Source organism: Anabrus simplex, chromosome 6 (assembly GCF_040414725.1).
Source record: "Anabrus simplex isolate iqAnaSimp1 chromosome 6, ASM4041472v1, whole genome shotgun sequence".
NCBI classification, from domain to species: domain Eukaryota; kingdom Metazoa; phylum Arthropoda; class Insecta; order Orthoptera; family Tettigoniidae; genus Anabrus; species Anabrus simplex.
Window position 1 is genome coordinate 151,973,251 of NC_090270.1, and position 17,240 is coordinate 151,990,490.

The 17,240-nt window shown below is 37.9% G+C and overlaps 1 protein-coding gene across 1 annotated transcript in view; it reads left to right on the forward strand.

Moving 5' to 3' along the window:
- Positions 1 to 17,240, forward strand: part of Wdr81 (WD repeat domain 81) — a 340,798-nt gene that overhangs the window by 51,513 nt on the left and 272,045 nt on the right. Inside the window, exon 4 of the mRNA XM_067149985.2 lies at positions 8,102 to 8,526. Within this exon, the coding sequence (XP_067006086.2) occupies positions 8,102 to 8,526 (425 nt within the window). The remainder of the gene's footprint in view (positions 1 to 8,101; positions 8,527 to 17,240) is intronic.

The following is a 17,240-nucleotide window of genomic DNA, read 5'->3' on the forward strand; positions in this document are numbered from 1 at the left end:
GTTAGTTCCATCACTTTCTGAGCCAGCTGTCCTTCGTAGATTAACTTATTTACCATTTGTTGGTCATGCTTCCTGTCATTTGCATTACCTTTCCAATTTACATTTGATAAATTTGTTGTATTTGGTCCTGCTATTTTGTGTGTGTATGGATGGTCCGACTCATTATCAGTAGTGTGCGACAGCTGAGTGGGATTTCTGTATACTTTGTAAGACAGGTTCTCATTATTCCTGCTGATAGTGATGTCTAAATAATTTATTTTCTTGTTAGTTTCTGGCTCCATTGTGAACCTGATGGACTTGTGCAAAGAATTTAGTGTGTTTAATAACTGGTGTGCATTAGTGATGTCATTATCATATATGCATATGTCATCATCTACGTATCTGCTCCAGTGTAAGATTCCTTTTGATTTCTGGCCTTTGAAGAAGATGTTTTTGAAGTTATTCAGAAAAATGTTAGCTATTATACCTTACAATGGTGAGCCCATGGCTATCCCTTCTTTTTTAGTAACAGATCTTGCCGTTGAATGTAAAGCAATTTTGATGTAGCATTGTTCTAAGAAGGCTAATAATTTGTTTGGTTTCTTGTAGTGAAGTGTATTCTTTAAGAAGATTTTTGATAATTTTTAATGGATTCATCTATTTGTATGTTGATGTACATGTTAGTGATGTCAAAAGATATCATACGTGTGCTCTCCGTTATTTTAAGTTTATTTAGTTCTTTAGTTAGTTCTAGGGTGTTTTTAATAGATCTGTCTTCCTTAAGTGAGATATTCTCTTCTAGAATTTGGTTGAGTTGTTTGCTTAAATTGTAACTTGGCGCATCTTTAAAATTGAGTATAGGTCTAATGGAGAGGGCTCTTAGTGTGGGGAGTTTGGGATTTTTGATGGTGAGACTTTCTTTTTCTTGTTTTGTGAGAATAAAGTCTGTTTCCTTGATAGCTTGTTTTATTTCTTTTTGAAATTTATTTGTAGGGTCGCATTGTAGTTCTTGAATTCTGTTGTTTTTTCTATGTACTCCCTTTTGCGATGATTAGGTTATCATTTTTAATTTTGTTCTTAACCTTTTTTAATGCTGAGTATTGAGTGGCACAATTCGGTTGTTTAGTGGAATTTTCTTGTGCGTTTATTTTTAGGGCTATAAACTTTTTGTTTCTGTATTGAACTGGGATCACAGAGATAAGTGTTTTAAGGTTGAACCTTTTCAATACAAATTAAGAGTTGTATAAGATATTATTTACAACATTGAACCTTAAAAAACTTATCTCTGTATTTTTAGGGCTTTGTTGATGGCTACGTTTTTTTATTATTTCTCTTTGTGGAGAGAGGATTTTGTCGCAAACAATTTCTACGTCAGCGATGAGCTTTATTATGTTGTTTTCATTATGGCGTTCCTGGCAATTGAATTTGAGTCCTTTCTCTACCAGACTTATTTCAGTTTTGGAAAGGTAGTGTCTGATCTGTTAATTAATCCTGGGTGAAAATTAGCAAGTTTGTCATGGTTATTGTTTTCAGGATTTTTCTGTTTATTCGTTAAGTTATGTATTTTATTGTCAATGACCTTCTGGTTCCTGATTGCTTCTTTTTTAATGTAATCATGTAAAAAGTTGGAGTAGGATGTCCATTGTGTGTGGTGCCAGAAGTTGCTTAGGTTTAAACGGATGCGTGGAGTTTGTTTGTCGATTTCCTGTTTCTTTATGTATGCAAATTTAATTTTGTTTCTGATCCATAATAATTGTGATTGGGATGTGGATATTTTTGCCGAATTTGTTGTGGGTTTAGGTTTTATGGATATGTACTTAGGAATGAGCTTTAATTCTAGACATTTCTTATTAAATGTAATTGATTTATCAATGTTCACAATTTTGATTTTATGTGACTTGAGTTTTTTAGCTTCATAATTTGCCGGACTGGCCAAATATTTTTTTAAAGAAAGAAGCAATACTTTCCAGCCTGTCAGACACAAAACAATTTCCAATATTAATTATAACACTATAAACATATCTGTAAAAAATACATGCTATTAGACAAAGAATGGCATGTTTCGTTCTACAAGAACATCCTCAGATTGTATCAAGTCACTTAAAACATGCGTATATATGTACAGTATTGTTTACGTTGTGTAAACTTGTCAATGATGATAAAGAGTTTAGTGATAATATGAACAAGTATTGTCAAATAATGAATTTACCAAGTATTAACATAATGAAAATCCACCACACATGACAAAGAAAAATACGTGGTTCTGAACTACGTTAACAAGAACACATACAAAGTAGCTAATATTTTCAAGAAACAAGGTTTAAAAGTAGCCTTTAGAATGAACAACACACTCCGGAAACACATCAGCAAGTGCAACCTAAACTAAAAGGACCCTTTCTCAAAGTCAGGAGTCTATGAACTCAAGTGTCAAGAACCTAACTGCAATGCCACATATATAGGTCAGACAAAACTTAATTTCCAAAGATACAAAGAACACAAAGACGCGATCAGATATAATCGGCATTCAGCCTTCGGGGAGCATATATAAGACAGTTCACACCATTTCACAGACATCAACACAGATCTAAAAATTTTACACATGGAAAATAAAAGTAAATCTTTGAATATAATGGAAGCAATTGAAATTTACATCGCCAAAAAATCTAACCTAACCAACCTAAATGACCATACACACTTAAAAAATTCCCCTCTCTTCGCTCTACTTACATAGCGTCTGGCCTACACTTACTCTTTAAATTAGCACTTGTCATAATATCATCATCTAATAGATATTCTCTATTTCAATTCCATACTTTATTTACCTAAAATCATTAACTTGTATTTGCCCCTATTACATAAAAGTACATTATAATATGAAGAAGGTTAATAACCTTCTCTCTCCTCTCGAGTGTTGAAAGAATCTTCCACAGCGCTCCACTCACTCTGCCCATCCACGAACCTGCTACGCAGGCGAAGCAGGGGAAGAGGTGATAATCCCACATGGCACGTCCCAGGTGGCGGATAGGGGGGTCCTAACCGGCTTTCCGGCAGACTTGAGGGAAATAAAATACCTCTCGCGAACCAAACACACTACCCCCTGTGGGTGGGGGACGCAGATGAAGAATACACCCACGGTATCCCCTGCCTGTCATGAGAGGCGACTAAAAGGGCTGACCAAGGGATGATTAAATTGGAACCATGAAACTGCTTTTGATTCGTGCCATCACGCGGGCAACACCATGGGTTGCCTGTACTTGCGAGTTGTACCACTATATTCGGTACGAAATGGATTTGTGATTAGTAGCAGCAGAGAGTTGGTTCCCCTGTGGGTTTTCCAGTACCCGTGCGTCGTACCCATGTGAGCAACACAGCGGGTCTGGGCGTAGCCTGTGAGTTGTACCACTATATGAGCGACACCGTGGGTCTGCGTTGCCTTTGATTAGTATCCACTATGTGAGGAACACCACGGAGCCCGTGGAACCGGCATCCGTGCCTAGTACACCTAGGTGAGGAAACTCATTGGTTTGCGTTGGCTATGAGTGGCGCCATTGTGTGCGAAACACCATAGGTCTGCGTTACCTGTACGAAGTACATTACTTGCGAGTAGTACCATCTTGTGTGGAACACCGCGTGTTTCGCTACTTTTGATTAGTACCGCAACATGACAAGTACCATGGTTCTACTTTACTCGCAACATGTACCATTCTGTGGGGCCTTAGACATGGATTTTGCACCCCTTCAGACATCAAGCATCATTGTGCTTTATGAGTGGTCCCTTGGTGAGTAATCAATTATGTATGATCTTTGTTTGAGTCTGATCCACTGTATTTTGTTTGTTTGTTTCCTTTTCTTTTTTCTTTTTTTTTTTTGTGGGGTTCATGTCCATCCATTCATTCTTCATGTCATTATTATTTTTTAGTCATTGGATGAATTTGACATTTTTGTTCTTTCATTTCGTACCATTAGGGGCCAATGACCTCGATGTTAGGTCCCTTTAAACAACAAACATCATCATCATCATCATCATCACCCTGCCCGTATTTCCCCCACCCCTTACCACGGTACAGTATACTAGATTATAACATCCAATAGGAAGAATCCACAACGTTCCACACGCTCCTCCCATGCTTCCCGTCCCCTCTCCACGAGCAGTGTGTTATGCCCAAAACTTTCCATTTGCTTCTCCATGACCACAGTCCTGAAATAGTGTTTGTTGACAATGGACTTAGCATCGGCAGTCTGGATAAGTACCAAAGATTTTCATTATGTTAATACAGTGAAACCTCGGAATGCGAGTAACTTGGTCTATGAGTGTTTGGCAAGACGAGCAAAAATTTAAAATAAATTGTAACTTGATAAGCGAGTGACGTTCCGCAATACGAGCGTCACATGTACCTACGTTTTCCCTCCCCTGTGCCTTTGTTGAATGGATGAGTGAGGTCTTTGGTCCTGTAGTGAAGAAATACCTTTCAGAAAATAATCTGACGCTCAAAGTCTTGCTGGTTATGGACAATCCTCCTGCTCATCCTCTAGACCTTGAGTTCTTGAGGACGACTTACTGGAGGAATTCAAGTTCGTTAAGGTTAAGTAGCTTCCTCCCAACACTACTCCAGCCTATCGATCAGCAAGTCATTTCGAACTTCAAGAAGCTATACACCAAAGCACTATTTCAGCAATGCTTTGAAGTGACCGTAGGAACAAACCTTACCATCCGAGAGTTTGGGAGAAAGCATTTCCCCATCATGAACTGCCTGAAGATCATCGATAAAGCCTGGGATGGAGTCACCAAGAGAACTCTCACTTCCGCCTGTGAAAAGCTGTGGCTTGACTGTGTTCTTGGACGTGACTTTGAGGGGATTGTTGATGAAAATGAACCGCCGATTGTCGATGAAATTGTGCTCTTAGGGAAGACTATGGGGTTGGAGGTGAATGACGTGGACATTCGAGAGCTGGTGGAAGAACATAGGCTGGAACTGTCCACCAACGAACTGATGGACCTGCATCGCGAACAACAGGAGGAGATTATGGAAGAGATCTTGCGCGGGGAAGAGGAGGAGGAAAGTCAATGGAATCTCTCATTTCAACTGAGATTCGAGAGAAGTACAAAATGAGGGAAACGGTGCAAAATTTTGTAGGAAAACACCACCCGAATAAGGCTATAGCAGTGCGAGCAGTGAATCAGTTCATTGACAATGCAATGTCACATTTTCATGAAATCATCAAAAAGAGGCAAAAGCAACAGTCATTGGACAGGTTCCTCGTTAAAGATGCACGAAAAGGAAACAATTCCAGTGAGCCAACAGATAGCAGTGATTCCGTTAGTAAAATTCGTGCTACACAGTAACTCTTCTCATGTCATCTCTCGTCTCCCTCACACCAACAATGATTCTCTATTGTAAGGTTGAATTTGTTTTAAGTTATATTTTGTTTCAGAAATGGTATGCAAATAAATATTTTTGTGTTGTGGATGAATCATCGGCATTTCAATTGTTTCTTATGGGAAAACTTGCTTTGATATAAGAGCGCTTTGGATTACAAGCATTTTGCCGGAACGAATTATGCTCGCAATCCAAGGTTCCACTGTACTTGTGTGAATTCATTATTTGTCAATACTTGTCCATATTACCACTAAACTCTCTATCATTGACAAGTTTACGCAACAAAAACAATACTGTACATATATACGCATGTTTTAAGTGATTTGATTGAATCTGAGGATGTTCTTGTAGAATGAAACATGTCATTCTTTGTATAATAGTTTGTATTTTTTAAAGATATGTTTATAGTGTTACAATTTATATTGAAATTGTTGTGTGTCTGACAGACTGGAAAGTTTTTATGTTACATTTAACTAAATCAACACTGGAAAGTATGGTTTCTTTCTTAACAAACTTGATGATATGGCATGAGGTTTGACAAACATTTAAGTAAATTTTGATTAGTGGTTGAGAAATTATTCACTGATACTTGTACGTAACTAATTTAGAATAAAACTGTATACAATTTGAGATGTCAGCAAATGTTTTTGTATGAGTCTTGATTTATGGGAAGTGATGTTTTTAATCCGAGCAATGCTGACAATAAGTGTTCATGTTTCCTTAATAGTTTCCTGTTCATATTTTTCTATTTTACAGTTCTCTTGGGGAGGGTTTGCAAAAATGTAGCAAGATGTAAATTATTCATGATGTATATTTAGGGTTTATGCCATGTAATGAACTATATAAACGCTCTCAACGCGTTTCAAAAGGAACCTTGCCTTTCTTCATCAGGAGACAACAGAGAAATGAAACATGATGCATCAAAGTTTGCTAGAAGAAAGCAACAAGGAACTTAAAATAGTGTCCTAAGATGTAAAAGGGACGCCATTATAGCCCCATGCTAGAGACAACGAATGGCAACAGCAAACCATCATTCTCTAATACCCCCAACCCCCCTCCCCCATGGTACTACAGCCCTTGAAGGGCCTTGGCCTACCAAGCAACTGCTGCTCAGCATGAAGGCCTGCAGATTACGAGGTGTCGTGTGGTCAGCATGACGAATCATCTCAGCCATTATTCCTGGCTTTCTAGACCAGGGCCGAAATCTCACCATCGGATAGCTCCTCAATTCTAATCACATAGGCTGGGTGGACCTCGAACCAGCCCTCAGGTCCAGGTAAAACTCCCTGACCTGGCCGGGAATTGAACCCGGGCCCTCCGGGTAAGAAGCAGGCACACTACCCCTACACCATGGGGCCGGCATCATTCTGTAATGGTTCAGAAAATAGGTAGCCATGATTCACTGAGGTTGTAGCCTGTATGGCAGTTGAAATTATCTGGGTGTTTACATATTTCAACAGCTGACTGATACATCTGGTATGTTCTTTGATGTGAGTGCAAACAGTTATCGAAGTCTGCCCAATAAAAACCCTGTCACAAGTACAGGGAACTCTGTAGATACCAGATTGTTGCATTTTTAACTTCAACAGGAACTTCTATTGGGTTATTTGTGTTCCCTTCTGAATTCTGTCCGTGAAAAGAAGGTTCGGAAATACTGTATCACTGTTAGCTGCGGGAACATCCACTTCGAATTCAGATTTGTTAATTTGTTCAAGAGGCGTGGAAAAACAGTCTTTGGACAGTTGCTTCCTTTCTTCCTGGCCCTAGTTTCTTATTAATTGTATCCTTAGTCAATTTTATGGTCTCAGGATCATAGTTCTTGTAAGTCCTTTCATGCGCATCTCATTTGTAAGTTCTTGGCGTGGTGATCCTCTTCACCCCAAACACACGTACAAAAATTACGGTGATATTAACCTAAATTTCAGAAACCATAATAGATCCAAAATATTGCCTATTTCACACATGATGCTGGAAATTATTTAGAATGCAAAATGCTCACTGTGATTTTGGGGAATCTAGTAGTTTCTGAGATTCAGACAAAGTTATTTCACACCCATATATTGTCACAGTGACACAAATGGTGGGGAAAATGTACTGGTGCCATGGCAGGCAACCTCAACACATGAAATTTACTGGATTCCCAGGAAAAAATAGCATATAATTGTACATAGCTTGAAACCTTTAAAAAAGAAAGTCATTCACTTATTGAAAAGTAAAGTCAATAACTTTAGGAACCAATTGACCCCAGTGATCCTATTCACCCCATTTTACGGTACTGGCTTAGAGCATCTGCTACCTAAGCATTTTGCATCATAACAGGCTAAGGTCATTCTTAGGGATGTAAAATATATGCTTTATTGCACAACAAGATAAATCCTAAAGTAACTTATTATATATCATATAGTATATCAACTAGCTTAGCTGATTTGATCTCTCACTACCTCCTGTAAATCCTGCTCATCATCAAAATTGTTTTTGCTGCTTTTCAGTGTTTTTCTGTGTCATTGATGAAGCTTGTGAGTGTGTTCTGAGTGTGTTTATACAGTGACTGAGGTGTATTTTTCTATTTTATTCCATTATTCATTAGTTTATTTTAAAGATACTAGATAGATACAAATGTATTTTAGAACAAGTCACTGCAGTAGCTAACTCTTTTAGAGGTTGACAGTTGGAAATTACAAATATTTTAATGCACTTGTTTTCATAAAACCTACTTGTTATTCTTTTTTTCTTCTTTTCTCTAGGAACTAGTATGACTACTGAGGGGAGAAGTGCTTCCCACATTTCACTTGCAACCTGTGACTCTGTGATGCGAGATATTATCTGCCGTACTTACAGTTGTCCTATTGTACGTCTAGATGATGGTAGCGTTGATGCAATGTCGACAGATGGGAAGTACAAGAATTATGAAGTGCACTGTAATATTCTACCAACTCTGTGTGCTGTTGAAACTGAAAACCACTTTCTTTTAATACAGCAGCCTTTCATTGCACACTCTCTACAAGACTGTGTTACATTCAGTCCAGCTATGCTTGGGACTTCCCATTCCAAACCACTGTTTATTGTTTATCAGCTGCTGCAAGCAATGAGATCTATGCATGATCGAGGTCTTGTGCTTGGTGATATAACGCTGAGTGATATATTAGTGACAGAAAATCTATGGATTCAAGTGAGCAAGTTTTGTAGAAACCTTTTATGGCTATTTTAGTAATAATTATTTATTATTTTAAATACACTGACTGGCAAAAAATGAATCACTCGAGTAAAGTTATACGATTTGTAAACTCAACACAAAGATGTGTCACTGCATTGTTTCCCATACTTAAGTGCCATTAAAGCAGTTTGATAAATACTGCACAGACGAATGTCCACAGTAGACCTACATTGTACCAGTGACCTATACTGTGTTTACTTAAATAATTTGTGTTTCAGAAATGAAAATTTGTTAAAATCAAATTTGTTTATACAACCCACTAAAACTAACATTGGATTCAGACAATATTAATATTGTCTTCAGTACAGCCTGCTTTTCTATGTATTCTTCTTCTTCTTCTTCTTCTTCTTCTTCTTCTTCTTCTTCTTCTTCTTCTTCTTCTTCTTCTTCTTCTTCTTCTTCTTCTTCTTCTTCTTCTTCTTCTTCTTCTTCTTCTTGCATTCCCTTTTCCAGGTTCTCTCTGGGTAGGGTAGTGTACCAAAGCCCTCCACCTTACTCAATCTTTCCACCATTCCTCTTCTAGTACTTTATTGCTATCGACTCCATTTGCAATACAGTGCACAACAGATCTCCTCAATCTCATTCTAGGATGTGCCCTAGGCCTCTTTCCAGTCCCTGTATCCATGAATGTTCTCTTTGGTATTCTCTCTCCTGGCATTCTCATCATGTGTCCAAACCATTTTAGCTTCGCTATATCAGTCTCTTCTTGAAGTTTACACACTCCCTTGCTTCTCCTTATTTCCTCATTTCGTATTCTATCTCGTCTTGTCTTCCCCTGTATGCTCCTCAAGAACCCCATTTCAGCTGCTTGTATCTTACTTTGGTTCTTCTTAGTCAACATCCAGGCTGCTGAAAAATATAGGTCAGTATAGGTTTATAATAGGACGAGTATAAAACCTCCTTGCACTTCATTGGCACATCTTTGTTCCATACAATGTCTCTCACACACTAGTAGAAACTTATAGACTACTGTACTATTAAATCGGTTTCCATCCAAATTTCCATCTTGTGACATCATCCTGCCCAAATATTTAAAAATTTTCACTACTTCAAGAGGTTCATTTCCTATTTTTATCACTCCCCTGGATTTTCTCTTACCTCTTGTCACGATCAAAGTACTTTTTGCAGTACTAATCTTCATTCCAAAATTTCTTATCTCCTCCTTCCGTAAATCAACTTGTGTCTATACTTCCTCTTCCTTATCTCCCCAAACTACAATGTCATCAGCAAAGAGCATAGACTTTACTTGCTTGCCCATCATCTTCTCCTTGATGAAAAACCTACAACCTGTTTTCCAGTCATTGACCGGGTCAGGGATGGAATGAACGAAGCAGATATAGGCTATTAGTACGATGGGGTCGCCACTCCCAAAGTGATTTATTAATGACTGATAGATGCTATGAAATGAGAATGGACAGTGTTGCTGGAATGAAAGATGACAGGGAAAACCGGAGTACCCAGAGAAAAACTTGTCCCGCCTCCGCTTTGTCCAGCACAAATCTCACATGGAGCGACCGCGATTTGAACCACAGTATTGAGCGGTGAGAGGCCGACGTGCTGCTGTCTGAGCCACGGAGGCACTCTTCTCCTTGATATTATGTACAATTCTATCCATGATGATAATGAAGAGTAATAGAGACAATACACTTCCCTGTCCTAAGCCTGTCTCAACTCTGAACCATTCAGTTTGACCCACTTTGGTTCTAACATAGCTTTCACAATTTTGATACAATGCTATTACCATTTGCATTGTTTCATTCCCAATCTGTGCCTCTGTCAATGTTTTCCATACTAAATTCCTTTGGACACTGTCATATGCCTTTTGAATATCTAGAAACATTACTACCATGTCCTTTCCATATTCCCAATACCTTTCCATCATTTGACGCAATGTAAATATTGGGTCAAATGTGGACCTGCCTCTTCTGAGTCCATACTGGTGTTCTGCCAATTTTCCCTCTACTCTGTCTCTCATTCGTCTATCCAGGATTCTTTCAAGGATCTTAGCTGTATGAGGTATCAGTGTCACTCCTCTGTAATTTTCACATTGCTTCCTGTCTCCTTTCTTGAAAATTGGTATAATGACCCCCTTTCGTCCACTCTTATGGAACAGTCTTTTCTCTCCATCTCACTCTGAAGAGTCTATACAACCACTGTAGACCAACTACTCCTGCTGCTATTATCATTTCTAGGGTGACTTCGTCAATTCCAGCTGCCTTGCCTCGTTTCATTCTTTTAGTGGCCCACTCAATCTCTGCCGTGGACACCTCGTTTTCCTTATCTTCCATATACACTAAATGTGGTTCTTCGGTTTCTCCTTGTACCGAGGTATTTTGCACGTTGTAAAGCTGTTCAGAGTATTTTCTCCACCTCTACAATATATATGGCTTCTGTCTCATCACTTCCTCCTGTTCATTTTTAATGAAGTTAGCACCTTCTCCCAGGTTTTTCTTCTTTTTTACCCACTGGTGTAAGATATTTTTCCTTACGGTTGTATCTTCTTGCAGAGATTCATTGAATTTTTGCCAGCATTTCTTTTTCTCTTCTTGAACCACCTTGGAGCACTCCTTCTTGCAGTGCCTGTATTCTGTTTTGCATTCTGTTGTTCTGCTTCTCAGCCATCTTTTCCAAGCTTGTTTCTTCCGTTTAACTATATCTTTTACCCTGACACTCCACCAGGGCATTTCTTGATCTTTCTTCCTTCCTAATACTCTTCCACAGGTTTTTTCTGCAGATTCCACCATGATTGTTTTAAAGTACACTCATTTTTCTTCAACCCTTCTGATGTCTTTGTTAGGTATACTTGTTTTAATGTTTGTCTGGAATTCTTCATTTATTTCCTTGTCCTGCAATTTCCATACCCTTTGCTTTCTCTGCCTAATCTCAATCATGTTTTATATCTTTCCCATCTTTAACTTAGCTATCACAACTCTGTGATCTCCTTCAAATGATTCACTTGGGAGGGCTGTTACATCTACCATCATATTCCTGGTACCCTTCTTGACCAAAATGTAATCTATCGGTGTTTTGATTTTGTTATCCCAGCTATATCTTGTTATCTTCTGACTGTTTTTCTTTCAAAACCATGTGTTACCAATGATCAGCTCATTTTTTCTACAAAAGTCTACCAAAATATATCCAGCCTTGTTTCTCTTCCCATATCCAAATAGTCCTATAATCTCTTCATCTCATTTTCTTTCCTTACCTACTTGGGCATTCATGTCTTGTATGATCACAACTTGTTTGTCATGTATATGACTTTCCAGATATTCAAGGTATTCCTCTAGATCCGTTTCTGTATTTCCTGTTTGTGGAGCATAACCTTGAATTTATATTTGTAACACCAGTTTCAAGTCTCAATCTGACCTTAATCAACATGTCATTTGTGTTTTCCACCAATTCTAGGTATTCCTTTAGATCTTTTCTAATTATGAGACCTACACCATTTTTGGCTTCTCTTCCTCCACTATAGTTTAAGGTGTATCCTTTCTTTTGTTTCCTCTCACCTTTTCCTTTCCATTTGGTGTCACTGATTCCCAGCAATGCTATATTTTTGTCAACCATAAAATCTACAATTTCTTCCACTTTCCGTGTTGGTGTCACTACATTGATTGCCACTATCTTGATGTATTTTTGTTGCTGGTTGCCCATTTCTCAAATTTCTCCCAGCATCACAAGAACTGCACGTTGCTGGCGGGGAACGCCCTAGCATTTTCCGAGACTTCAGTACACTTGTCGTCATATAGGCTTGTTATATTACAATGGGTTCGCCACTCCCAAAGCCATTTAGAGCTACTACCAGCCGAAACTTGTAGGCCACTCCTAACATGGAGAATAGACTCCTTTTTTAGCCGCTCCTCTGGAGTACAGACGCTACAGTTGATATGGGGTTTCAGTGGCATTTCCTCCACTGAGGGGCCCATTTCCCTTCTATAAGGACTGCTGTGCCCTTAGCTGTCGGTCCTTACAGTGGGTCAGGCTATTCACCACCGCCCAACATTCGGCGTGGAGACACTGGCTGTATGGTTCACTCCATTACCATAGCATAGCATTAGTCAATGTTGAAGATCATTACCAACTTCTGAAAAGTTTTGTTTTCTTTTAAAACAGTTATCACACTGCAGTACATGAACTGGAAAAGGTCATACTATTTTTATATTCATCAGTATAATACTTTCAACTTGGATTTTATCGAGTACTAGCTGTTGAACCTATCATTGTTAGCACATAGAGATGTGTACAGTTACATTTCTGTTGACTGTTTATTGAGCGCCAAGCAAGTTGGCCATGCATTTAGGGGCATGCAGCTATGAGCTTGCATTCAGAAGATTACGGATTCGAACCCCGCTCTTGGCAGTCCTGAAAATGGTTTTCCATGGTTTGCCATTTTCATACCAGGCAAATGCTGGGGCTGTACCTTAATTAAGGCCATGGCTGCTTCCTTCCCACTCCTAGCCCTTTCCTGTCCCATCATCGCCATAAGACCTATCTGTGTCTCTGTGTCAGTGTAATGTAAAGCCAATTGTAATATATATATATTGAGCATTCTTCACAGAACTGGGTTTGGAATAATGCCTTAATGTCTTGATGCCTTAAGGTTCATTTCTATTTATAGCTCGAGCAGCTACTCCAGGTAAATACAATAACCCACTAAGGCATACATTAAAAAGTTTATACAGCTAAGCAATAATGACAGAGTGAACGATACAACTGTATTCCATCAGCACCTAGATTAGAATGATTCATACAAGAAGTTTAATCAATTCGACATGACATAAACATGCATCTATCAACTGCCACTCCTTCATCCACTTGCTGCTCACCAGCAAGTCACGAAGACAGTTAGTGTGCAGGAGATAAAGGAGAGAAATCACATTTCGTACAGTGTTAGCAATACACATACACTAGAGTCCCGTTTAACCAAATTTAATGGGACCAGTGGTGCTTCAGTTGAATAAAAATTTGGTTAAACCAGAATAATTGGATTTCAAAACACCTACAGTCTTTAATTTAGAGTAAGATATCAGCCTCATAGAACTGAATACAAATATCAACTGGCAGATGCCTCTTGACCTTGACAGGGTGCAGTACGGTACGCAAACTAAAAATAGCTAAATCGCGATACCTTCAAAATTTCACTAGTGACAAATTTAAAATAACTGAAACAAAAATCTTGACAACCTGCAGACCTACTATGAATTTAACCACAATTAATAGCTCAGCATAAGGACACCAAAATGAACATTTGCAGAAAATCTTCCTAGTAATCATTCTACACTCACAAGCGACATTATTTTCCATCTAGGCACCTAATACTGGGCCAAAAGATCACAGAAGAATCTCATGTCAGATACACTAGGTTTCAAACATGTCACAAGCACAAGTGCAGATCTGTAACCCGTCAAATTTGCCCAAAATGAGCCTCAGCCTCGACGCTGGTCTATGAATATTGTGAGCACGTTTCACCCTACAAGACTATCACAGTCAATGTAGTCCCTTCCAAGGAAGTATAGGAACACTCGGGTAAATAAATATACGTGACAAGGGAACAGACACTTACATGATGGAAAAGCACAAGACAAACTAGGAAACTTTCAAAATTTAGCAGCTGGCTGGAAACGGTCCCCCAAATAGTCCCATAACTACTCAGAAACGAACCCAGATCCAGCAAAAGACCAAAAGAACCCCACAGGACCAGATATTTAAATATATACTGAGCTAAAACATGACACCAAAATAATTTTAGAAGATCGCACACGTGGAATACAGCCAAATAAAACACCATAGGCAACAAGAAGCAACATTTTGAAAATACTTTGCTAAAACACGAGCTTTGCAAACAGAAAATACTCTCAGAAATAGATGAAAATTTATGAACTTTAACTACAAAATTTGCGAACAGAAAAACACCCGAAGAAATAGACAAAAATTTACGAACTTTAACCTCAAAATATTGCCGAAAATTTACCAAAACATAAATTTCATCAAACTTCATGAGACATCATGCTAAAATTTGACCAGAACACACTGATCACTCTGACAATTCACACTACAATTTACGTGGTCTAGAAGGAAAACAAGCAGAACGCGACACGGGAAAACTTTAGGATGTAGGGTGTGTACACTTAGCAGTGGGTCAAATGCTCAGCTGTTTTAAACATACTTCAGCTATTCAAGAGATAAACATGAATTCAGACACAGAAGTATAGTACTTAGCACAATTTCATGACGTAGTTTAAAGCAACAAACAATCGCTCAGATGTTAAGATCAAAACACATGTACCATCGAAGAAAACTTGAAATAATCAAACATATTGAAATTTATCAAAGAAGACTTCTGGAAGGCAAACACAGCACACAAAATGTGAAGATATCACTTCACTACAAAACGCGTGGTCCAACGAAACCTTGCTACACAAGAAAATTTATTAAAATTAACGAACCCAAAAAACTTGTTACAAATAGTTACGCACCATTTCCTCCAGCCGTTAATTACAAGGTACGAAACACAGCAACACAAGGCTGCACATCGCGGCACGAAAAACACGTGGTGAGATGAACTCGCGCAAGAATCATGAAAAAATAAATAAATAGGGTTTAAGAATACACACATAACACTTACAACCTATATTCAAACTTAAGATTTAAAATTAATTTTAGAAAAATTAGCCGAGAATGATCATTGTAAATCCTTTCTCCTTCCATAACCTACGCTCTGTTAACAATGTAACCGTATTTGGAATAATTACGCCTACACATATTAATAATAATAATAATGCGAAAATAATAATAAAAATAATAAATGTTGACATAAAAGGTGAATAAAGAAATAGTAAATGACGCAGTGGTGGTGAATTAAACCATATACAAGGGAATACTTACAGGCCTAAAAATGACAACTAAGAAAGGATGTGGTAGGTGCAGGAACCCTATGAGGTCCATGGGAAGGTATGGCATTATGGGGGAGAAAAGGTTTACGATCATCACCTCGAAACTCATCATATTAACATACCATCAAAACCAACATTACAAGAAACAAGGTCATGACATAGAAAATGATACTTATTCACAAATGAAGGATGTTTAAAAGACTTTAACAAAATACAGTTCCACGACATGGAATCAGGACATACTTAAGTAACTTGGAGAAAATATGATTTAACAACAGAAAGGTGATGCTACATTACAATGTATAGTTTAAAATGGAAGTAAGTGATAGAACTGAAATTACGGCAACGAGAATCTAGGGAAAACTCGGACACGTTAAATTTAAAACTTTAAAAATTACATTAAGCAAATAAATACCGAAACGCAAAAGGAATTAAATTAAATCAAACGAAATTAGAAAACATAGAAAATAACATAAAAATTATACTGAAATAACACCAATAAAAACTGAAGTTCCCGAGGGAAGCCCTCGGGCGCACGCGCCTGCTAGGGCGGTCAGATGTAAATGACGCCGATCACACACATCATTTTCCCAAAGCCAGCAGAAGACCGGAAATGGCCTGATCACAATTAACCAATAAGATCAAACTTACACTAGATTCCTGTTTGCCAATACAATTGCATGACCATATATGGTCATTTCCTGGCCTACTGATGCGAAAGGAATTACATCACCTGTTTCAACATTGGTAACTGTGCGTGTGGTATAGGATGCTTCAAAATCAAGCACTTCACAAGATTTTACATCAGATTACAATTTTGACATAACAGAATTACATAAAACTTACATACAAAATAATCACTGTTTGCATCTTGCAATGTTCATACTGTTCAATATATCTTGCCTATTGCCTAAAAAGAAATTATTACACATATATTTAAATTAATATTTCTTGCCATTACATAAAATAATTCCAGCAGAGTCCAGAGTTTTATTTCTATATTTTTCATAATACAAAAATATTACCGACAAAAATGAAATCTTGCTGTCCTTTCTTGATGACCAAATTGTAATTCTGCTGTTCTTTCTTGATAATACACCTGCCACAGTACTACATACTTCAACACTCACAACTATAAAGGAAGTAAAAAATTGCAGTTTTTTCACGTTGCATATTGTGAGTGACAATCATAAGACTAATGTCGGCGTGATGAAAAGACAGTCTTCTTCAAAACACATTAAACCGAAGATCTGTCATCGTGCTGATAGTGTATCAAGATACAGAAATGTTTATCTTACAGAAATTTAGTGGTAGAAGAGTTTTAAATTACAAAGGTCCAAACAAGTGAGATCTCAGAATGTTTACAGATCCAGGTATGTGAATAGTAACTGTGCTTTCAATTCTGTTCATAGGCAGCTCAAAAGTTTTCCAAAATTCATTGAAAAGGCAGATATAGTGCCACAAGCCTAACATTAGACCGATAATCTCGATTTCATTAATCTGGTACTTATGTTTGTAGAACAGTATGGTTGGTGTATAAATGTTCTGCTTCTCAAGGTGGACTTGAACAGACTGACAGACATGGTGCTCAAAAGAAGCCTTTCTTGGCATTTTATCTGTAAAGGCAATTATGTCAGTACATTTCATACTGCCTGTCGTATACGAACCATGGACTTTTTCATGTACATGGACGTTTTTACTGTGGAGTTATTTTGCATTTAATGATCTTCTGTTGACATGAGTTTCTCAGTACTTTGCCATAGGGATAAGAACTCAGAA